Genomic DNA, 23,740 nt, shown 5'->3' on the forward strand with positions numbered 1-23,740 from the left:
CCAAACACAGCCGTCCGTTATTTCGAAACCAATAACGTACGTTTCTAAGGTGTTGGAATTCAAGGTTAGGTAGAGTTAGATCAACTTCAATAGGGAGAATTGACTTCTGAAATAATGAAGTGATTCCAGCTTAGACTGAAAGTTAAAAACTGATGGCTTGCCGTTACCGTGTTGTATGGAAAAGGGTGAATGATAAAACTCTGTGTAACACCAAGAGAATTTTTTTTCTAAATTTAATCCTTCGTCAATGTGACTATTCCCAGGCTATTCATTTTCCGTTCTATGGCACCGTCCTTGACGTGTTTACTGTCTCAACCTTTTCAATTCCTTAAAGGAAAATTTACTATAGCCGATAGGCTAAACGTGGCAGGAATCAAGGCTTGCCGTGCTTGTGTCGAATTTTCATATAAACAATTCCAGTTGTGTTGGATACACAGTTTCCAATGTAAATCGTGTGAAACGATTTCAGCCAAAATGTTTAGCCTAGGATAATAAGAAAACTATAGTTTTCGTTTTCTCATGCATGTAGCCTGTTTTATACCGATAAAAAAAAATTTAATTACACGTAGTCTATAACAAGTTATTTTACGGAATTTCTTTTAGAAAAATGTCAGTGAAATCCAGTAACGAACTAAAATTAGCTACCGCATAAAAACCAATTGCTTCGTAAAGAACAAAAAACATAATCGCTATTATGCTAGAGAATGAGTAGAGATTTTATTGCCTCTAAAGAGAAAGAAGTTTTTTTTCGAATCTCGTTAACAGTTGCCGACTAGTAAGTTTATTATTACTATCAATAGTATTTAGTATTGACTTATTGAACTTTACTTCATCTGAATGCTTTACCCTTACTACTATTATTATTATTACTATTATTATTATTCAGCATCAGCAGCTACGATAGTTTGAAAATAACATTGTGTTATTGCTGTGCCACCGCAAGTAAGATGACAGCTGTTATATCGTAACGTAACGATCAACTCCAAGATCCGCCTTTTTGGCATTCTCTGTATTTTTTTTTTCTCTTTTTTAGGCAGCATAGATTTGCATAGCTTGAATCTTACATAGGAGATTTAAAAAGTCGTTACTGCATCGTTTTGCTTTGCCTATCCGCTGTGTAAAGAAAGCTTACCATCATCTATAGGCCTATTGACTTACCCAAGTATAATTTGACACCCTTCTGCCAGATTAGCCGGCGGGCAAAACCAGCACAAAGAAAGAAAGCTGGCCAATTTACGTACAGCTAACACACGGAACTATCCAGCAACCACTGCAGATGGGACAAACTTTTTATGGTGTTTTGAATCGTTTTTTTTTAACTTTAGAGTGAGCTATCAATAATTCGATTTTTGCGAGGATATGGCAGAAAATATAAGCCACTCTTATCGATCTTGTATAACGTGATGTATTTGCAAATTTCCATTAAAAAAGATTAAATGAAGTATTTGCCACGAAATGCTTCAAAAGTTAGTAGGCTATAGTTGGCGCGGGTTTCCCATGTAACCCTTACCCTTGTTGTCTGTTAATTGAGTTGTTATCCATGGTGTATATGATATCCATTGGTAGATAATTCTTTACTAGCCAATGGCGAAAATTCTGAAATTATATACGGGTCTACCCACATTAAAATTTTCATTAGACTGTTTCTTTTCATCCCTTCACATCTCCCCTAAACGAAACCCCGCAGTGGTTATTGTCAGAGCATAATCCAAAACTGATTTATCGCACGTCTCTCCATGACAAATTTGACTTCAGCTTAGTCTATACATATGAGGCCTACTTCTGAAACAGCCGGAAGTACCGCTTTGTTTGCAGTGTGAAACGCTGAATAACCTGGGGCTATTTTCCGCTATGAAAAAGCAAATACACTGCTCCCAGTGTCGCGGCATCATGCTTCTAAACAGCGGGGCCAATAGGAGAGACGCTTGTGCGCGCATAGAGCACGTATCAGCAACCAATAAGAACCACGAAACGCAGAATCTTAGATTCGAGACTTCCGCTCGGAGCAAACCCCGCCTAGAGGGGCTGTCCAGTCCATGGACCCTGTACCATCTATCAAAAGCCGACGAGTGTTTGTGGGAGGACAACACTAGTCACGTACAACTTCTAAATAGCTTCTCGTTCGTAACCGCGATCAGTTTGTTTCTTTAAACGTTTGACGTGAACCACTGCGATAGCTTCCTCCTATTTATTAAGAATTAACTGCAGTCTATCATAGTGTAACAAATACGCGTTCAATCTCTGCATAAATCTGTAAACGTGAAAGTGCATAAAGTGTTTAATCAAATAACAGTTCCAGTCTTCCATGACGCGAGAAAATGTCGGATTGTGTCACAATTGATTCATGTCCAAAAGGATAACTGGAAGAGCTCATTCAGCGATGTTCTTATTTCCTGTCGATAGATCTGGAGACTTATTGGAAATCCACGCTGAAAATGCAAAGTGCTGTCAAATTGGAAAAGGATTCTGACCCCATGTTAGACGCAACCGTACCGTCGGCTACTTTAGACATTGCAAACGTTAATAGTTCAATCGAAATCTTTCCTTTTGAAAAACCACAAAATCGTGAAACAAAAAAAAATTCTTCCAGCGACACTTTGATTTCGGTGGATGACCGTGACTCAACAATGGGCTGCTCCAAGACTTTTGATACTTCAAGTTCTAGCCCTAGTCCAAGCATGAGAGCCTCTCCTACCCATGTTAGCCGACAAGAAGGTCCTTCAAATCAAAACGAGAACGTCTGCTGTGTGTTGGCCCACCGAGATCTAGGTGGAAGAGAAGGCAGTCCAAAGAGTTCTAACTTTTCCTCCAGCTCAGCGGATAGAGTTTCATCGGATGAAGGCTCTCCGACTGGCTTATTATCTTCTAATTCTACGAATGATTCGTCTGCTCTTCGGCTATCACGCTTTGCTTTGCAGATCCATTCAACACAAGAAAGTGATCGAAGTATCTCACGTATTTGCCGATTAGGTTCTCCACCCTCGGCATCAACTTCTACCAAATTTTCCATTTCGATCGCCGATTCTTCTTCGATTATTCGGCCATCAGTTACTCAAACCAATAAGGAAATGACACAAATATTCGACACGAGCCAACTGCAAAATCACCAATCGTCAAAGCTATCAAAGCAAAATTTTCGTAACACCGAAGATTCTAAGTTCCCTTCACGGCCGGAATCTGTTAACGCTACAGTATTCGTACAACCGGAGGATAATTATTCGATTTCTGCTACACCTCACGGAATAGAAAATATTCTTAATAGACCAATTCCACGACCAGATCCTGTCATTTCTCCTGCAATTCAGTGCTACCCACACTCAAGCTCCAGTAGCCAATATCCGTCGCCCTTTTCAGCAATAGCGCGAACTCAGAAGCCTTTGGATTTCTCCAACGGCGTTAACGCCCTAGGTCTTAACTCGCCAACGTTTACAGGCGTTTACTGGCCAACTTTACAATCCTTCATCGATAACCCTGCTCTGCAAACATGGAGAGATCGTTTTCAGATAAGTAAGGATACTCGGAGTTATTGTACTGCAGTAACTTATTCTAAAAACTAAAGAAAACCCTTGATGCTTAATAGCTCTATGTTAATTATACCTATTTTGTTGATAATTCTAACAATATGGCTAACTTAGCAGATAATTCCGACGGCATTAACTGTGGCTTCGACAAGGATTCCAAGAAAAAACACACACGACCAACTTTTAGCGGGCAACAGATATTTGCCCTAGAGAAAACTTTCGAGCAGACAAAATATTTGGCGGGTCCCGAGCGCGCAAAACTTGCCTATGGATTGAATATGACGGAATCTCAAGTTAAGGTATACACTTTAAACCATCGACCGTACACTCGTAAGCTTCTAATATATTCGTTTTGAAAACGTTTTTCACGATTAGGCTATCTTGAAAAGGCTACTTAGCGTATCACATTGGGTAGCACGATATCCGAAAATGAAATTCGAAGTAGTAAACAGGAAAAGAAAAAAAAACATCGTTACGAACTAATACAAGCAACAAAGAAATCTCAGTCTTTTGAGATAGTTAGTTTTTGTGTGTGAATTTATGAAAAACGTAATGAACCACAGTTTTGCAACTTCTGATTCGCTATTGGTCATTTTTTAAATTACTGATACATTTTTTTTTGTTTAAGACCGACTACGACACGAAGCGCAGAGCAGTGTTTTCGAACAACGTTTGAATACCAGTGGACTAGTTTTTAATGTAGGCTAGTCTATACAAGTTTCTTCTCGTCCGTTTTTAACTCCTTCGTTGGTGGCAAAATAGATAGACGGTCAAAATGGCAACAAAAAGCAAAAAAAACAAAGAACAAAATATCAATAATAAAAAAAAATTAAATTAAAAAAAAGCTATACAGAACAAAAAAAAAATTAAAACACTAAAATCCGAAATGTTTTTTTTTCAGGTTTGGTTTCAAAATCGGCGTACCAAATGGCGTAAAAAACACGCTGCCGAATTGGCAACTGCTAAGAAGCGTCAAGAGGAGGCTGAAGTTCTGAATGACCTTTCTGACAAAGAAGAAGATATCTACGGTGACGACTCATTCGATATCAAACGAAAAAGGACGAAGTAACAAAGAAATATCACCAGGAAAGTGTACCTACTTAATACTTATTAAAATGATGAACAATGCTATCCTTGATTTCAAATGTTAATAGTGGGGATTTGCGTTTCTTAGTTAATCTGTATGTCAAGGTGTTCGTACCTTTACAGCTGGCCCATCTCAGTTTAATTTCAATGATGTGTAATTTGTGTTGTATTAGCATATAATCGTTTCGGTTTGGTTTTGTCTAAAGTACCGATTATGCGAAAGAGTTTGTTACGTAACCCATATAAGTGACGTTCTACAGCTCTTGTCTATAGTCTACCACATAGTAAAAAAAAAACTTAATTATTGGTGTTTTTTATTGTTAATACACGAAGTAAAATGTTCATCAGAAGAAATTGTATAGCAAAAACTTGAGTTTGTATTAAAGACCTTAAAAGCCGACATTTCTTCGAGGGTTCTAAAGCTGTGCTCTACATAGCCTACATAGTTTTATGAAATAATTCTTCGACCAAAAGGAATTATTTTATCTATTCCTTTAGATTGGCATTCAAACCTTCAATTTTACCACACAACGCATGAAGGCGACGTACTCATGTTTATTTCTCATTCTGTTTTCGGTAAACTATTAAAACTAAGAACTTAATGGCGAAAGAAATGTCATAAAGCCCAGGCTTTGTAACAAGGAGGAAAGGCTTGGGAGATAGCCTACACGCAAACGGTGCACTGTTCAGTGAAAACTTGGTGTTCTTTCATGGCTGTGTTCTTATACTGCTCATAATACTGTACATTTAGGTACGAATACCCAGCAACAATGTCAACTTAACAGCGTCAAGAGAGGAGACAGGAGCCTCGACGGCATTCTATACACATTTGTATGGATTTGTGGTTGCGTTACGGCACAAGGATAACAGCAGTTGTGTTGCCTAGTCGACGGCTTTTTAGAAATTGTCAGGTGGGACAACCAAGAAATATGAAACATTTTACAAGCATAACAGAAACGTTATTGAAGATATTTCTTCGCATGTAACGCAAAAGGCGAAAAGAAATATTTGCCCATGACAACGGCCACTGCGAAACCAGAAAGTCAAATTTAAAAAAAAACATAATAGAATGTTATAATTGTCAACAAAATTTCCAATCCGTTTGCAGAAAATTCTGACACAGTTCTAAGAAATGGAGCGATTCTGTGATTTCTGCTTTGTTTCTTCGGTGAACTAAGTGAATCGTAAATTTAACCACGATGCCCTCTTAAGGCAGAGTTTTCCTGACTAGTTCTTTGAGTATAGATTTTAGAAATTTGGATAAGACTGTAGACTATGGGCTACGCGTTCTTCTGATGCAATTTTGCCACTGGTTGATCTTCATCAGTTTGAAAGCGAGACAAAAACTAACTATTTATTTACATCGGCAGCTAGGTAGATTGACTGCGTTTAGCTACAAAACACATAATCTGCTGATATATTTAATGTTACAGCTAGTATTCTCCAATACACTCTGATTTACTGATGTATAGTCTGCTGTAGATATTAAAAAGATTGAACGCTTGGCCTTCCTTGGGATTAATGCGTAAAGTTAGTTTTACATTCAGTGCTAGCTGTTTATTTAACAGATATAGGAAAATAGCTCGTAACGGTGAACAAAATACTTCAACTTTTTCTGTCACATACAAAATTATGAGGAAGATTATCTGAAATATTGTTTCAACACATTCATATTAGATTTTGACGAAATGTTGTAGGGCCAACACTAGATTTTACTCAAGTAGAAAATAAGTACTTGTTTTTTATGTGTGTGAATATCTTGTTCATAGGAATGGTCTGTGACGGAACGATTTGTGATTAAGTTTGAATCTTATTGTCAGAAGCAAAAAATAATATCCCAATTTATGTTGATTGTAGAGAAGAAGCAATTCTGCTTAGGCTGTGGCCTACCTTGTCGTATGCATCTAGATTATATATATGCCCACTAATCATCTAGTTAAATTTTCTAGTTTCTCAGCTCGAATAGTTGCGAGAAATTGAGACTAAAATCCGTTTTTTTAAGCTAAGATGAGCGTCAATGGGAAGTACACGTCAGCTTGAATAGGCCTGCTACCGGTACACCGCGCTACACCCGTTTTCCCTCTCTTCAGTTTCACAAGACGTTTTTATACACATAGGTATGGTCTACAAGTGCATGGACTTAAACCTCGAGGGTATCAAAATAAATCCAGTGACAACAGGATTCTTTACTGAAAGACCCGCTGTTCGAGGCGCTAGTGCATGACCAAATGATGCCCCAATCGGATTAAGTTGGCACGCCTGAGCAAATGCTAAGTCTATACCGCTGATAGGTACACTTCACCCGGAACATCCATACAGTTTCTCTTTACAGCGCACGTTTATTCTGCATGAATTCATTCGAAAAGATGCAACACACACATTACTTTCCTCTTTTGTCGAAAAAATGGCCTTCTCAAAATCCTTGGGATTGCGTCCCTTTGTTCAACGCCATCATTTTCGTAATAAAAGTTGGGCCCACTTAATATCTAAAAAACTGTTTCTAGAAGACGTCATATCCAGCCATTTGTAACATTTGTGCATAACGTGTTGTTTTACACCGACTTGGATTGTAAAAACAGTTATGCTATAACCAAAAATTTGAACTTGAAAATTGATGATGTGTTTAGCATACAGCTAAATAGTCTGGATATTTAACTCGATAGAAAAAGATCGATTTGGTATTTTTTACACAAATGTTGTATAAATTGTGATGTTGTTAGCCTATATCTAGAAACATATAATAAAGCCCCCTTAGAGGAAGGAGATGGCATGAGATCGATTATGTTGTTACTTCTACTCGACATATAAGATTGTCAGGGCTGTTTTTATTGCGCTCGGAGCATTATCAATGGCTATAGAAGGGGGAACAGAGACGGAGGGGAGAAGGGAAATCACAATGAGGAGTTTCGACGCGTCGTGAGGAAGGTTATTGAATGATCTGCATGATATGACTCCCCTGACAGCTCTATTTAGCTCCATCGAATCTCATGGCGGCTGTAATTCACTCACAATAGATTTCATATAAATGGCGATAAACAATCCTTAGCTTATGGATAGACGGTGATATTCCTATTGATATTTTTGGTTCATAACTTATATATACGAACGTGGCGAAGATTTCGTGTCTTAGAAAAGCAACATAAATTTTCAATCTTAAAATCTTTGTGAAAATTTAGGTTCCTAACATTACTACGGTTTTTTATGAAACATTTTGGATTTTAGAATTGTATGCAATTGTAGTCGTATCCGTTCATTTACCAACCTTGGAAAACTTCAATCACCCTTATTTTTATTCAGAAACGTGGTAATTAATGTGTTTCAGAAACAACTTTTTAAAAATCATAATACTATTTACATCTACGTGTATTATTTTATCTAAGTGCCACATCCTCGCCAGGTTGCTCATATCGTTTGTCGTACTTGTAGCCATTTTTGTGCATAATGTGAAAATAAACAAGCAAAATGAAAACCATTAGTCGTCGTTCACTTTTTTACTGACGCTGTATGAGGTCTAATAGAAGAATGTCAAAATGTTTCAAAGTTACAACCTGTATATATTCTTACTTTGCAGTGTCGGACTGCGGGGCTTATTCCATTTGAAGGTTGTCTTCTTCTTGGGGCTCTAGCCGGATGCCATAAAATGGACAGTCAAAGCCAGGTAGCTATTGTCGCCTACAGAGCATTCGAACATCAAAGGTGAGCAACCGGAAGTATACCTTCAGCCCGCTATTGATCCGTAGGCTATGGTACTTTTTCAATGTTAAGCACGGTCCGTCAAGTTCTTTGATAACAGTGTGCCTTTATAAATAATTTCTAGTCCTTACATCCGGCTTAACGTTTTAAATCTATAGTCTACCTATACATGTATGGTAGGGGCTTACAAAAGGGCCAACTGCGCTAGCTTATTGGTCAATTCATGCTGATTTTTCAATGGGTAGCCCTAACCAAACAACTATGGTGTACCCCATCAGACTGTGTGTGGCAATTTTGGATAAAAAAATATCAGAGCGAATGTCGTAATGATACGACGGATCACGAAAAAAATTACTTAGACCTTTGAAGTTTAATATACTAGTGTAGCAAATATTTAAATGTAAACCGAATGTATAGCCTCAGTAACAATGAATGGAATTAGATAGGGAAAAATGTCTGCATGGTGCGTTATGAGTTACGAAAGTAAAAAACGTAGTCGAAATAAGTGAACCAAACAAAGGATTAACGTCTTAGAGAAAAGTTGGCTTGTCAGAGGATGTGTTTCCACAAAACGTGTAGTTAAGAAAAAACCAATAAAAAAAAAAAAATTTCTATCTTTTGGATTTATGCCTGCTTTGCCAACGAAATGATATCGTAGTATTTTTGCTTTGGCATAATTGCACAAGAAAATCATGTCACGATCATCCTTAGCTGAAACAATCATTCGTGTACTCTTCTGAAAATGAAAAAAAAATTAAGAAGTTAACTAGCTCCTCCAAAGATGCTGAGTATTGTGATGTTTGTCGCAGGGCCTAGTACCCCCTTTCTGGGCCTAGTAACACCTACATGGGCCGACTAGACTAGGCCTACATCTCTATTGTTAAATCATCAGGGGACATTTAATTTAAAAAAAAATATATTGGGTATACTAACTCTCATGCAACATCCGTGTAGGGTATTGATCGAAAAGAAAGAGATTTTCAAATACAGGTTTTTAATTGCACTCTTTCAAAATTTCAATTTTCAATTGCCAATCTTTCGGGGCAATTGAAACAGGGCGTCGGGGCAGTCGAAACGTGGCTTTCCCATAAGGAAGCTTCCTTTTTTATGAAGAAACTAAAATGACGATATCCCACATTCAGGTACAGGTATTTCCATGAAATTTTTACTATTGTGTAAAAAACTTGATTCTACATATTTCAAGATATTTTAGAACTTGCTGTGGTAACTAAATATTATTTAATGAATTTTGATACTTTTCCAAATTAGGTTCAAAATACGGAAAGTGGCAATTGAAACAAATAAGCTGTTCTGTTTGCAACTAGCATTGGTCTTCACTGAATTTCTTTGTTTTTAGGGTATAAAAAGGAGCTAGTAAAAAATAACAATATTTTTTATAATAAAAAGCATCAAAAATGACGTAAGACCTTTTCTAGAGGTGAAAATGAAAAAGTTGTCTGGGCAAAAACTAAAAATGGACCGTAAAAAAAAACTTTTGGAGATAACTTGAAAACTTTTTGAGTTTAAAGATTAAATTTTTTCTAAAAATAAGCAACCTTAGTTCCTGTTAGTACAATTTTTTTTACGAAATCCATGTCATAATTCGAAAGGTAGAAGTTTTATTTCAAATGCTCCGCGTTCCATTTACGGCCACCATCCTCTATTTATTGTACCGAGTGAGCCTACGTGGAATGATAAAAGATATACTGGATCGTCTCAGAAGTTTCGTGCCGAATTTCGTGTTCATGAGAAAATCAAAAAAGGGAAGCAATTAGAAAAATTAGATCTTATACGGAAATGGTGACGAGATAGCTTGACATAACTTCTCAACGAAGTCCTCTATCATTGAGACATTGCATTTCTTGCACTCTTTTCTCTCATCGTCATCTAAACGAGATCAGTAAGCAAAAACCTAATTATTTTTTTTAGGTGGTACTTGATTTTAAAAAAGCTGTGGATTCGACGGCTGCCAACGCTCTTATATTTGTAAATAGGCCATTGACTCCTTGTAAATATCTAATTAACTAATGTAGGTACATGCTTGATTATTCACCTTTAAGTCGTGCCTATTGTTTTGAGGACCCGCATCTAGGACTTCCGGAAAAAGGATAACCTTATTACTAGCGAAAATAACGTTCTCTCAATGGAAAACGAAAGCAAAAAAAAAAAAAAAAGAAATAATAATAATAATAAATGATAAATAAGAAAATAATAAACCATAGCTTTCCGACGGAAAATAGGTGTTTGCCTACATTTTGATGTAGACTACTTATCGAATAAACGTGAGCATACTTGATTCGCAATGAATTTGGGGGTTTGAGCTAATCACTTCATCCCACAGTAATATTCAAGAAAGTATGCTCCACCTGATGATATTTCATATTGAGGAAAAACAAGAACTCCTGATCTTGAGTTGGACTATAGAATTCGCCATCTTTATTCACTTCCTTCCACAAATAGTAGTCAAAAGGCATAAAAATCGCATGTTTTATTTTTCTTTTCTTCTTTTCTTTAAAGAAACAAATTACAAAATCATAGTTTATATTAAGAATTACATGGTTTTGGCAAGAAAATAAAGAAAATTTAAGTTTAAGAATTACACAAAAAAAAATCCTTTTTTGATTAAAAAATCAGTCATGATCCCAAAATCTCGTACACTTCGTCTAAGAGTTTTAAACCCATCGGAATTCGATTGAAAGTGGTCTTCTATATTATCAAGGTTACCGGAAATATTTTTAGCAGGAATAATAAGTACAGTACTACATATGTTACAGCTCGTAAATTTAAATTTAATCTGAATTATAATGTCTTTTTATTAGTGAGGACGGGTTGAACATCTTCCTTTTCACAAGCAATATATATTTGCATAGACATATTGAACATTATTATTTTTTGGCCATGTACACTGGGCTCACTTTTCTTCCTTGTAGTAGAACAAATTTGGCCGTAGCCACAGTTATTTTGTAATTTAAAAAACATTAAAAAATTACTCAGACATTTAGCTGATGAGGAAGTGCTAATAAGCTGTGAGCTTAAGCTTGTGAACGGCGAAAGTAGGAAGAATAAAAGGAACCGAGATATACGTACGTATATGGTCAAAGAAAATAAGGAAAACATAGGATAGATATAGAAGACAAGAAAAAAAAGTACACCAGCTGAAAGCAACCGGATGTGTGGTTGAGTACATCACTACTGTATCCTTTATGTTCAAACTTATGCTGTTGTGGCACAGCCATTTACAGCAAACGTTGTAACAAAATTTGGTGTGCCCCATTAGCGTATAAGGAAGGGTCGGGTTAAAAGGCTTAGGGGCACGTAGCTCCTTTTTCTATTATTTTTCATTATTTAGCTTATTTTTTAGCGCATAATACAGCAAGTTTCATCGAAGTATCACCAACGGTTCGAGAAAACCCGAATAAATTTTCGGACAATCCCGATGTAAGATTTCTTGTGACCGTTGCGTCCGACTTGTGCCGGTTGCGTTACTCCAACTATAACAAAACGTCCCACTACCTCATTCATCATCTAAAAAAAGAGAGGTGGAACAGTAGGAGTACGCGTTTAAAACAGTTCATTACCTGTAAACCTGACTTAGAGGTTTGAGATTGCAAAGGGTTATAGTACCTGTACTTATCTGAATTAAAAATGTAAGCACAATAACAAATAAGTACAGCTCCGATCCCATTACAGGACCGGACTGTGCGCGTTTCTATAACTGAGTGTTACTATAACCAAGCACCCGTTATCAGGGTTATCAACCATCGAGTAATTTATACCCAAACTTCAATGTTCAATGTATACCAAGGCAACTACCAAAATGATTATCAGTGCATTACGGAGAAGATCTCTCAAACAGGCCTTCTCATTTTCGCACAGACACAGAGAAAAATAACAAAATCATAAATTTGATTTTTTCTTTTTTCCTATGAATCAGCTTCCTGTCCGTTGTTTCCGAGTTGGATCGATGAGCCCATGCACAATATTAACTAAAATTGCTGGCGCTATCACCTCCTTTCGTCTTCATTATATTGTCACGAGATACGGATATAGGGGAGGTAGGGCGCAATTGGAACACGCAGCAATTGAAACAAAAATTCTACCACTTCAAGTATGTAAGAGATTTAGTTAAAAAAATTTGAGGTAACGGGAATTAGGGTTTTACATTTTTAGAAAAAATTGGAGGCTTTAGACTCTAAAAGTTTTCGATCTATCCCAGAAAGTTGTTTTTTGACTGTCCATTTCTAGTTTTTACCCAGACAATTTTTTCGTTTTCACACCTAAAACGATGGAGGAAATCATTAAAAAAGGTCTTGAGTCATTCATCGTTCATTAAGCAATAAATTGATAACATTAACTTTTTCCTAGCTAAATTTTATCCCCTATAAACATTAAAACTCCGTGAAGACCCATGGTCGGAGCAATTGGAACACCTTGTTCCAATTGCGACCCTTCCGTATCCGCGTCTCCTTTACTGTAGTCTGGCAACAGTGTTCCCTACGCAGCGTATTAGCAGAGCTCTTTTTTCAATTTTGTGTTTTATTTCGTCTGCTGGGTGGCTGACATTTATCGTCTGCCACAATGTTTGTGCTTTTATTTACAACGTTGACGAAAGAAATTAAATTTTAAAATTTAAATTACCGACATTAACAAAAATTATGATGTAAGGCTGGACACGCAATATTCGATTATAAAAATTTGATCTGCATACTATTAACCGTTCTTTGGATTACTAACGGTTTTCTGAACCTAATTAAGAAAACTACCAAAATTCATTAAATAATATTTAGTTACTATAGAAACTTATAAAATATCTTAAAAAATAAAGATTAAAATTCTTTATATTACTGTAAAAAATTCATCAAACGTATCCCAGATTCTGAGATATCGTCATTTTAGTTTCTTCATAAAACCGGGAGCTCTCTTATGGGAAAACCCACGTTTCAATTGCCCAGACGCCCTGTTTCAATTGCCGAGTAGAATTGGCAATTGAAACAACTTGGGGTACCTCCAGTTTTTTACACATAGCAGATGTTCGTCTTTGCCGAACCCACCCAAAAAAAAATACTGTTATTTAGCTGAGATAACTGGCTACAAATCTATATATTTTTTAGTTTACTTGGACGATTTTTGTAATCGTACGGAACAAAAATAACTTTTGTGTTCCAACCACGCCCTACCTCCCCTACACAGTTTAGGAGGGGTGTTAGTCGCGAAACAGTTTAAAATGTTGCCATGAAACTCCGTTCGAGTTTTTTTTTTCAATTTATAATATAATATAATATTTTATAATATTGTCAAGTGCGCTTAAATGTGTGTCCTGATGCCGTCTGGAGCCGGGGGATGTTAATGCACCCACTCAGCATCGCTGTATAGTTTTATGAAGAATAAGAATCCTAGCAACATAGTTAAGACGAATATGGATGTATGTAAAAACGTCTGTTTCTTATAGTAGTCTATTTTTAACATTCACGGAAGATCCAAATTGAGTCTTGCTACCCAAAGCCGATTTTGTGACCGCGGAACATCATCTGGGTGTTCAGTTAGCCTTATACCAACGGAATCATAAATTCTACGTTGATGGAATATCTAAAACGCCTTGAAAATCGGTGGACGTTGTTAGGACGCCCAACGTCCCTAAGGATTACCCGAGGGGTTGGGAGCTCAAAATTCGAGTGCACGAGATTCAGAATCTTTCGAGATTTTACGGATTCTGTGAGATTCTACAAGATTATGTAAAATTTTATACCTTTACCAAAGATTCTCGGACATTTTCATTATTTCGCGATAACGTGTATTTGGTGGGGACTGTATTGTTTAATGAAAATAGAATGAAAAAACGTTTTTATTGTAACTTTTTACATTTCCCATAATTTTCTTACAGATCTTATTGCCAATTTGACCAAAAAAGGACTTAGGGCTCATACCCGATCAGCTGTGATCGGGTCATATTATCTGCCCCGCCCCGAAAGCCGGCTGAACGGGTCAAATCGGGTTCTCATTTTTTCCTAATATCGGGTTCGGGTTCAACCCCTAAGTCATGGAATTCTGAAAAATGAAATTGAAAAAAAATGAAAGATAGGTATTTTATAGGATGAAATACGTTACGAAATCAGAAAGGGTGCAAGATTAAAGTGTGAAATTGTTTGTTTACTACCATTACCAGAGGCTACTGGGGCAACATACCAACAAATTTGTTCACTTTTTCATCGTCGCGCCAGTAACTTCTGGTGGTGGGTCGGGTCCCAGGTAACCCGTGCCGACCAATATTCTAGATAAACAAGCAAATCAAAGCAAACTATTTTACAGATAAACATAAAATTATTCAGTACGTGAATTAAAAAACCGTAACATGTTCTGTCAATAAAGGGCAGTTTCCCTCTCTTTTCAGTCAAATTACTACAAAACATCAAATAAATTGAAAAACTAAATTTAAGACACCCGTCAAGGAAATGAAGAATTACACAAGGGAAAGAAAACATGGAATGAAAATGGCCGATTTTTAATACCTCTCTTTGTTCCCAGATCCACGTTGTGATATACCCTTATTGTAAATATAGGAATACTCACAATGTAACAATGGATTTACATTTTCTTGCTTTTCTTGCACTGTCAAATTCAGAAAAGCAAATAAAATGGGCGAGTTGGTGATGAGGTAAAGCAAATGATGCGATACAGAAAGTCGACGGATAGATGTATCGTCCGTCAATTCAACGTGACCCCTTTCCTGCATTCTGGCAACCGTGGTAGCCGGTGTAGCGAAGCAGCCAAGTATTGTTTTTAAAATTTCCTATTTTGATAAATATCGTCTACTGGTTGGCTTTGTATATATCTAGAGTTTTTTTTCTCATTTTGTACAACGTTGGTTAAACTAGTTAATTAGAAAAATTCAATTATTTTCATCAACAACAATTATGATGTATGTTTTAACATGCAGGATATGCTATTATCAAAATTTAGTCTTCATATTATCAACTATTTTCCTTTATTACAGACTGTATTTTGAAGATAATTTAGAAAATTACCAAAATCATTCCATAATATTCAGTTACGACAGAGAGTTCTAAAATATTTTAAAAAGCAGAACAAGTTTTTTTATATTGTAGTAAAAAAGTTTCCTAGGAATATTTATCTCTGAATTAGATATTTCATTACTCTTGTTTCTTCATAAAAACGAGTGCTTCCTTACGGGAAATCCACGTTTCTGTTGAAATTAAACAAATAGGCCGTAAAAACAACTAGTGTTGCGTGGTGACACTTTTATTGTAACTGAAAATAAAAACGGGAGACAGACACATGATATATTCGACTACCATGCAGATAACAGTCTAAAGGAGAGTAAAGGCGTCCTTTAAAGGAAGCCTGTGCTTACCTGTTTTTCAACACACCCACCCAAGACCCAAGCATAGGCAACAACATTAATCTCTTCGCTCAGCTTTACAAATCTTGGTCCACTGAGGGCTTTGTAAGAATGTCACCGAGCTGCACATCTGTATTGATATAGGTGACGTCAACCATTTGATCTTCTTGCAATGTACGGATAAAATGAAACTTCACTTCAATGTGTTTAGTTCGTTGATGGAACTCCGCGTTCTTTACTAGCTGGACTGAAGACTGATTGTCACAAAATAGAGTAGTTAGTGCAGATTGCTGTAGGACAAAGTCCTGGAGAATACGTCTCATGCAAACAATTTCCTTGGTGGCTGTGGCGGCTGCAAAATATTCAGACTCAGTCGTAGACAAAAAGAAACATTTTTGACGTTGACTTTTCCAGCTTACTGGGCATCCATTCCGTAGAAGGACAACTCCGGTCGTCGACCGCCTATCGTCTAAGTTTGAGGAAGTATGAGTTAGAAGAATATTTTGAGAATACAAATTTCCAGTAATGATTCCATGACTCATGGTCTCTTTCGGGTAGGAAAAAATGCGTTTAACCGCCTCCCAATGGGCCTGGGTCGGCGAACTAGAGATTGTGACACCTGGCTAACAGCGAAGGCTACATCAGGTCTCGTATACAGCATAGATTAGAGATCCAACAGCTTCACAATATGGCTCCAATAACGTCTGACTAGTGGGTGGGTCACTCCCAATATTTCTTGACAGGCGTGTGAAAGGATCAGCAGTAACGATGCGCATGCTGCAGTGGGAAGGGCTAAATTTTTCCAGAAGTCGCTTAATGTAGTTTTCTTGAGAATTGTGAATCGTTTTCTTCAATCTGTTCTGAACTATCTGAATCCCAACAAAACAATTACCAGGATCAGATGTAATTTCAAAATGCCTCGATGACCATTCAAATCAGGATCTTGAAGCCTGTTTAAGTCCGTATAGGCTCCGATTTAGCTTGCAAACTTTCTCTTCATGACCGTGAAAAATAAATCCCTCAAGCTGAGCCATATATAATTCTTCGTCTAATCTCCATTAAAAAACGCAGTCTTGACATCGAGCTGCAACATCTCATGAGCCAAAACAGCAGCTATGGAAAGAAGAGTATGTAGTGATTCATATTGTCGCGAGTGGAAAATAGCCGACGCGGTTACCATTTCGGAAAACACCTGATAACCGACGTCGTAATTGCGCAAGGTACAGCTTCCCACGAAAGATGCTGTAACCTACGCAGATAGGTTAGCAAAGATTGTTTGTTTAAGAATTTATCTAAGTTCTAGAGAAGGGGCGTATATCAGTCTTGGGGTAGAAAAACCCATAAATTTTAGAGTTAGTTCTCGCGGATCTTCCTAACTGTTAACATTCGCTCGCTCGAGTTAAGTAAAGTTATAGTCACATTTTATTTTCTGTGTTGTATTGTACTTTTCTAGCTTAAATACAAAAATCATTAAAAGCAAATTCAGTGTGACAATTAGTGGAGATGCAGCTCGTTACCCGTTGTTAACGAATTAGTGCTGCTTTAAGATAGTCGATGCAGAAGAACAGTAGCTTACGTTTACCTAGTTGCCCTTGGGATCCAAGTAGACGATTGCACCCGCTTCGTGACTTGCCCACCGCGCTGTCTGGTAACGAGACCACAGCAACTAACGAGGCACAAGATTCAGAAATTTCTACGTCAAGAGAAGATTTAGATACATCAACTACAGAGACGATTCGCCAGAGAGAGTTTGAAAATCCTGCAAGACAGTTAGAATCAAGTTCTGACTCGGAATAAGATTTAACAGAGCCCACGCACCCGGTTGTTCCTGTAGCAGAACAACATATTTTTAGACCTCCAAGACAATTGCAAGAAACAGCCATAGCGGCTGTAAGAAGGTATGTAAGTCCACCTATTTTTCGAGGTAACCCAACCGCTCTAACTCTAACCAAAGACGCTCGTCAGTGGTTAGAGCGCTACGAGATAATTGCTGACCACAAAGGTTGGGAGGACGCGGACAAACGAAACAATTTTGCCATGTACTTGGATGATGCGACAAGAAACTGGTTCCTGTGTGCAAAAGTACCGACCGACTGGCAAGACATGGCAACACAACCGGCTGTTGGGGAAGAGCCAGCTAGACCTGCAGTTCCTGGTCTTCGCTCAATATTTTTGAAGGAATTTTCAGCCAAACTCGTAGGGTCTTTTTCAAGAATCTAGACTCCGAAGTAGAACCCAAGGAGTGGATGAGCCGACCACTAGGTACTACTACGAAATTATTAATCTTTGCAGACTGGTCCACCCGAATATGTCGGAAACCAACAGACTAGAGCATCTTTTTAGAGGTCTTCGGCCAACACTTTTTAAACAACTTTATCAAATGAAACCACAAACGTGTGAACAATTTTTGGAATTAACGAAAACCCATACGGAGGCATCGGTCATGTCGATGGCTAGAGGATGGAGGGATCCGACGACAGAACATCAGAAGTCAATTGAGCAAGTCCCAAATCTTTCAGTGGTCTACCCGGAGCAACAAGCAGATCTTATAAAGACGGTGCGCGAACTCGCTCAAGAAATGCTTAAACAAGGGGGTCAAGAGCAAATAAAACCAAGAGGGTCTTTTAGACCAAAAGGGTGCACTACAAGCGATAAACCATAGTGCTTTTACTGTAAAAAAGCAGGGCACATTGCCCGGAACTGTTTCAGAAATCCTGAATCAGAGTAATACAACGGCCCGGCTGGGGCAGGGACAACTTCAAAATAGAATCCATCTGTAAGCTCAGGTGTTCAAGAGCTGGTGACGCCAGAAGAAAACAAAGATAGTTCAGAAGACCATATTTAAAATTTAAACCCTGCAAGATTGATTAAAGAAAAAGTAAAGGGCGGCAAAGAAACTGCAACGGCATTGATTGATACAGGTGCTGCACTTACAGTGATTTCTCCTGAATTATTTAAAAAAACGGGGTTCGTTGAAAATCCCCGGAATGGACCGAAAATTCCCCAGAGTACGGCTGACATTGTAGTAACTCACAAAGGCAAAACTATTAAAGGAAACGCGATAGTTATGCCAATGTCAGGTTTTGAACTACTACTGAGAAATGATTTCCTAGAACAATTTCGAGCTATTCACATCGATTACGAATCACAACAATTGTCGTTTACGACAGGGAAGTCACCACTTGCAGCAATTTCGCTTATTCAAACAAAAGAAGTTAAGGATTGTCGGCTGGTTACAAGAGATCGTCAAGAGATACCAGCATACTCAATCAAACAAATTCCAACAACAGTTTCCAGCAAGATGGAAGGTTCCTGCATTGTGACACCTTAAGAGTCATTACTAGCGACAAGTAGCCTATCGACTGGTCATGCACTAGTACAAAACGATTTAGAAAAAATTGATGTTGCTAACTTGTCTCCGAAAACGGTTTGGCTGAAAAAAGGAGTGTCTTTAGGGACGTTAGAAGAACATCCTGAAACAAAAGAGGTAGAAACAAGCCAAGAAGTCCTAGCGATGGACACCTCATTTGAGGAACAAGATTTGAATCAAGATAAAAAGCAATTGTTAAGGACACCTCGAAGGAAGAATTGGAACGAGTCTAACAAAGGAAGAAAAAGAAGAAACACAAAAAATTCTCAAACAATTTATCCATCATTTTGCACTAAATGAAGATGATTTGGGATACTGTGCAGTAGTCAAACATGACATTAACACAGGAAACGCATCCCCAATACATCAACTCCCTTACAAAAGTGCTTGGAAGGAAAGAGCTGTAATTCAAAATCAAGCTGAAGGAATGTTACGTCAAGAGTAATCGAACCGCCTGACAGCCCTTGGTCTTCCCCAGTGGTTCTAGTGAAAAAGAAAGACGGAACTTGGCGTTTTTGTGTAAATTATCGCAAACTCAACGCAGTAACAGTAAAAGACTCCTACCCCTTACCACGCATAGCTGATACACTGAGTCGGTTAGAAGGGGCTACATTTTTTTCAAGCATGGATTTGCAAGCAGGATACCACCAAGTTCCAGTGGTTAGCAGTGATAGACCGAAGACAGCCTTCATCCCTGTAGATGGATTGTACCAGTTTCACACTCTTCCGTTTCGTCTAACTAATGCCCCTGGCACTTTTCAGAGAACCATGGACATGATTTTAGCTGGACTTCGCTGGACGACATGTCTCATATACCTGGATGACGTCATAATTTACTCAGTAACTTTCCAACAACACTCGACTTCGCTTAGTGCTGGGTTGCCTTGTTAAAGCTGGTTTAAAACAAAAATGGTCAAAATGCTCATTTCTAGAGCACACTAAAAGTTTTGGGACATCTGATTTCAAAAGACGATGTAGCACCAGATCCTGAAAAACTCGAGGCAGTCTCGAATTTCCCATCACCCAGTGAAGGCCATTCAACAGCAAACAAAGTTAAACAAGTGCAAAGTTTTTTGGGCCTATGTTCGTACTATCGACGTCATATCCAAGGTCTTGCTTCAATTGGACGCCCACTCACGTCACTCACGAAGAAAGAAATTTCGTTTGTGTGGGGAGAAGATCAGGCTAACAGTTTCAATGCCCTGAAAAAAGCGCGTACCTCAGCTCCAGTTTTTGCCCATCCCAACTACGACATGCCCATGGAAATTAACGGGATAGGAGGTGCACTAGCCCAGCGCACAGATGAAGCAGAACGTCCCATTGCATACGCCAGCCGTTTACTGACCAAGTCGGAAGTGAACTATTCGATAACTGAAAAAGAGTGTCTTGCACTAGTGTGGTGTAGTGGTCTACATTCTCCATTCCTTTCAGGATTGTTTGCGCTCTGCTAGCGATTCTTCTGGTTGCTATTTGTTGTGATCGTGAGCCCTCATTCTTCCACTTTTCTGCCACTTCTTGTTGCTGGGCTATTTTCTGTTTTAAGTATGCCGTTGCTGCGTCGGCTAGTCCCAAATCAAGATCTGTTACAATGGTCCAGGACGATTCACTAAATGCGACATCGGTTTGTTTTTTGAAGATAGCATTTTCTCTCGGGATCAATGTGTTGCTTGACAGTGGCCCAAGCAGAAAAATGAGGAACGGCACCAATAGAGTTAAATATCTGGCTGGAGGTCTTCTGCTACGAGCGGGTCTTCTGGTTGAAACTGGCGTGATCAGTTCTGGAGTAGGCGTGACCACATCGTTTTCCTCGGTGCCGATTACTTTGTTGAATTGGTATTTCTTCTGAGTCAGCCTGACGTTGGGGATCACTTGAAGCAGGTATATCTTCTGTTTCTTTTTCTTGCTGATTTTCATCTTCTTTCTCTGAGGCTTCTTCGGTGATGCCAGTACATGACACAGCTCCATGGACATGACTTCATCCGCACTACGTGAACGATATCTGTTTTCCCTCGGCCAGTTGCCGATATCACTTCATAGTTCAATGGTGTGGTTTGTCTCAACACTTTGAATGGTCCTAGCCAACGATGAAGAAGATTTTATGATTTTCCCACTTTGCGCACAGGTTTGTAGATCAACACCAAATCTCCTTCTCTGAATGACAATTATCTATGGCGTGCATCGTAGGTTTCTTTTTGTTTTTGCTGTACACGCTCCATTCTGATTTTCACTTTTTCTCTAGCTGCAGCTAAGTAGCTATTAAACGACTTGCATATCCCATTGTTGCTTCCTCTTCTTCCAGCAATGGGTTTGGATCTGCCCCCAACTCCAAGGCGATAAGAAGTCTGGGCTCGCGTCCGTAGGAGGAGAAAGAATGGTGAGTATCCGGTAGATTCTTCTCTTGCTGTGTTGTATGCGAATCAGACGTACTGTAGGGTTTCATTCCAATCTCGTTGATCACTGCTGACGTACATTGACAGCATTGCAGCCAACGTATGGTTCATCCTCTCCACTGCTCCATTTGCCTTGGGGTGATAACTAGAAGTCGTCTTGTGGTTGGTGAGTAGTTTCTTGACGACAGCTTGAGTTAGATCGGCGATAAAACCCTTTCCTCGATCCGTGATTATTTGTTCTGGACCCCCATGGCGTAGAAAGATTTCTGGACAAATAACTCTGCAACGTCGTCTGCCTTTCCAGTGGGCATGGCTTTTAACTCAACCCATTTCGTTAGGTAATCAACTGCGACTATGATCATTCTGTTTCCTTTTGTGGAGAGCGGAAATGGCCCTAGAAGGTCCATTCCTACTCTTTGAAATGGTCTTTCCACTTTGATGCATTGTAGAAGTCCTGGAGGTTTATCTGGAACTCCTTTCTTGCTCTGACAGTGTACGCAACTCTGCACATGACAAACTATGTCTAATGTCATTTTTGGCCAGTGGAAGCGATCACAAATTTTTTGTAGTGTGCGACTGATGCCAAGGTGAACGGAGACGATGTCCTCGTGGTATGCGTATAGAATTCTTTCACGGTAGTCAACAGGTACGCATAATCTTCTGTAACTTTTTCCATTCTTAATAGTTTCTTTGTAGAGTTTTCCATTGTTCATCACAAAATTTTTTACTCTTGCTTTTGCACTTTGGAGCTTCTGAATTAGCTGATTCCAATTGCTGCAAGTTTTTTTCTTGTCTGCTAGGGACTCGTTTTCTTCTTCGGAGAGCGTTGGGTCATCTGTTAGTGCCCCTATGACGATCCAACGGTCGTCTCCTAGCCTTTCCATTTTTGGTAATGGATTTGTTGAAAGACACGTATTGTATTGTACTCTTCTAGTTTAAATACAAAAATAATTAAAAGCAAATTCAGTGTGACAATATTTTACAACTAGTGAGAAAGTTTCGTGAAAGTCAATTCCGGGAAGGTGAGTAAAACCTTTGGCGACGAGTCTGGCTTTAAACCGATGGATTTCTCCATCTCCATTCAATTTTAATTTGTATACCCATCTATTTTGAATAGCTTGTCTACCAGATGGTAGCGTCGTCAGTGTCCAGGTTTGGTTTTAATTAAAGAATTTATTTTTTCCTTGAATGCCATACCCCATTGGTCTGCTTGAGGGGACTTTACAGCGTTCTTTAAATCTTTCGGCTTTTCTACGACACCCACTGTAGCAAATTTTGCGTAGAACTTGTTTGTTGAGTCCTCAATCCATCTCACAGGTGGTTTTCGGATTCTTTTCCCGAGAGAGAGCTCTTGCGTTTTATTGGACTAAAAATCGCCGGCAAACTCTTTATTGCTGACCTCTTCATGGCTCAGTGTTACAATTTCTTAAGACTCCCTGGGTGTAACTGCTTCCTCCTGGGTGCTATCTGGTTGAACGGATACATTAGGTTGGGCGGTTTGCCACAGCCTTATTTCCTTTACGAAACAGGAATTCACCAAAAGATCAAAAAAGCTGCTTGGCTGCTCAACTTGACCGGCTTGATCATTCAGTTCTTGAAAAAGGATGTATCTGGAAATAAAAACTTTTCGGCTTACAGGGTCCCAGGCCCTGAGGGTTTTTTGTGTTTCATAATAGCCCACATGATGACATTTTATTGCTTTTGGATCAAACTTGCCTCTTTTTTTCCTTAGGAATATGTACAAATACCGTATATCCAAATAATATGATGTGAGAAACTGTAAAAAAAAAGGAAGAGGTGAAGGAAAGCGTCCCCATTGACCAGTGAGCCATCAACCAGTGAGCCCACCCAATACAACCTCGTTTAGCCAAACAAGAGGCAACTCAACGTGCTTTGTTTGCAGAGGAGCGATACACAAGATCGAGGAGTGTAACGCATTCAAGCAGATGTCTCCAACGCAAAGGGCGGAGACAGTCTTCAAAGCAGGCAGGTGTCTCCGATGCCTTACAGGAAAGCACACCAGCCGAGCTTGCAGAGTCAAATCGATTCGATGTACGGTCAAAGGGTGCAAGTATCCAGGACACTCGACGTTGCTTCATGGTTCCGAGTTTTCCACAAGAAACAATGCAAGCACCTCTAGTGACTACAAGACCACACCAGAATCGAAACCACCGCGTCGAGTGACTTTCGACGACAAAGTCGATGAAGCCTTCCTTGGCGCAGTATCACGCACTGGACTGGACACACCACGTCGAGTGCTTTTCAAAATCGTTCCTGTCCGTCTACAACACGGAGAAAGGGTCTTCGATACCTTCGGATTCTT

The 23,740-nt window shown here is 38.7% G+C and overlaps 1 protein-coding gene across 3 annotated transcripts; it reads left to right on the forward strand.

Moving 5' to 3' along the window:
- The first annotated feature begins 2,087 nt into the window (after positions 1 to 2,087).
- Positions 2,088 to 4,880, forward strand: LOC130703514 (muscle segmentation homeobox-like). Of its 3 annotated transcripts, none has more exons than XM_059496218.1 (3): positions 2,088 to 3,507; positions 3,636 to 3,820; positions 3,897 to 4,280. In XM_059496218.1, the coding sequence occupies exons 1-3, from the start codon at positions 2,436 to 2,438 to the stop codon at positions 4,002 to 4,004; spliced, it is 1,365 nt and encodes a 454-aa protein (XP_059352201.1). In that variant the 5' UTR covers positions 2,088 to 2,435; the 3' UTR covers positions 4,005 to 4,280. The 3 variants fall into 3 exon arrangements, with proteins under 3 accessions (XP_059352201.1, XP_057380950.1, XP_057380951.1); XM_057524967.2 differs by lacking the exon at positions 3,897 to 4,280 and adding an exon at positions 4,423 to 4,880 and having other exon boundaries at positions 2,089 to 3,507; XM_057524968.2 differs by lacking the exon at positions 3,897 to 4,280 and adding an exon at positions 4,423 to 4,880 and having other exon boundaries at positions 2,089 to 3,507; positions 3,639 to 3,820.
- The last annotated feature ends 18,860 nt before the right edge of the window (positions 4,881 to 23,740 follow it).

Source organism: Daphnia carinata, chromosome 7 (assembly GCF_022539665.2).
Source record: "Daphnia carinata strain CSIRO-1 chromosome 7, CSIRO_AGI_Dcar_HiC_V3, whole genome shotgun sequence".
In the NCBI taxonomy this organism is placed as follows: Eukaryota; Metazoa; Arthropoda; class Branchiopoda; order Diplostraca; family Daphniidae; genus Daphnia; species Daphnia carinata.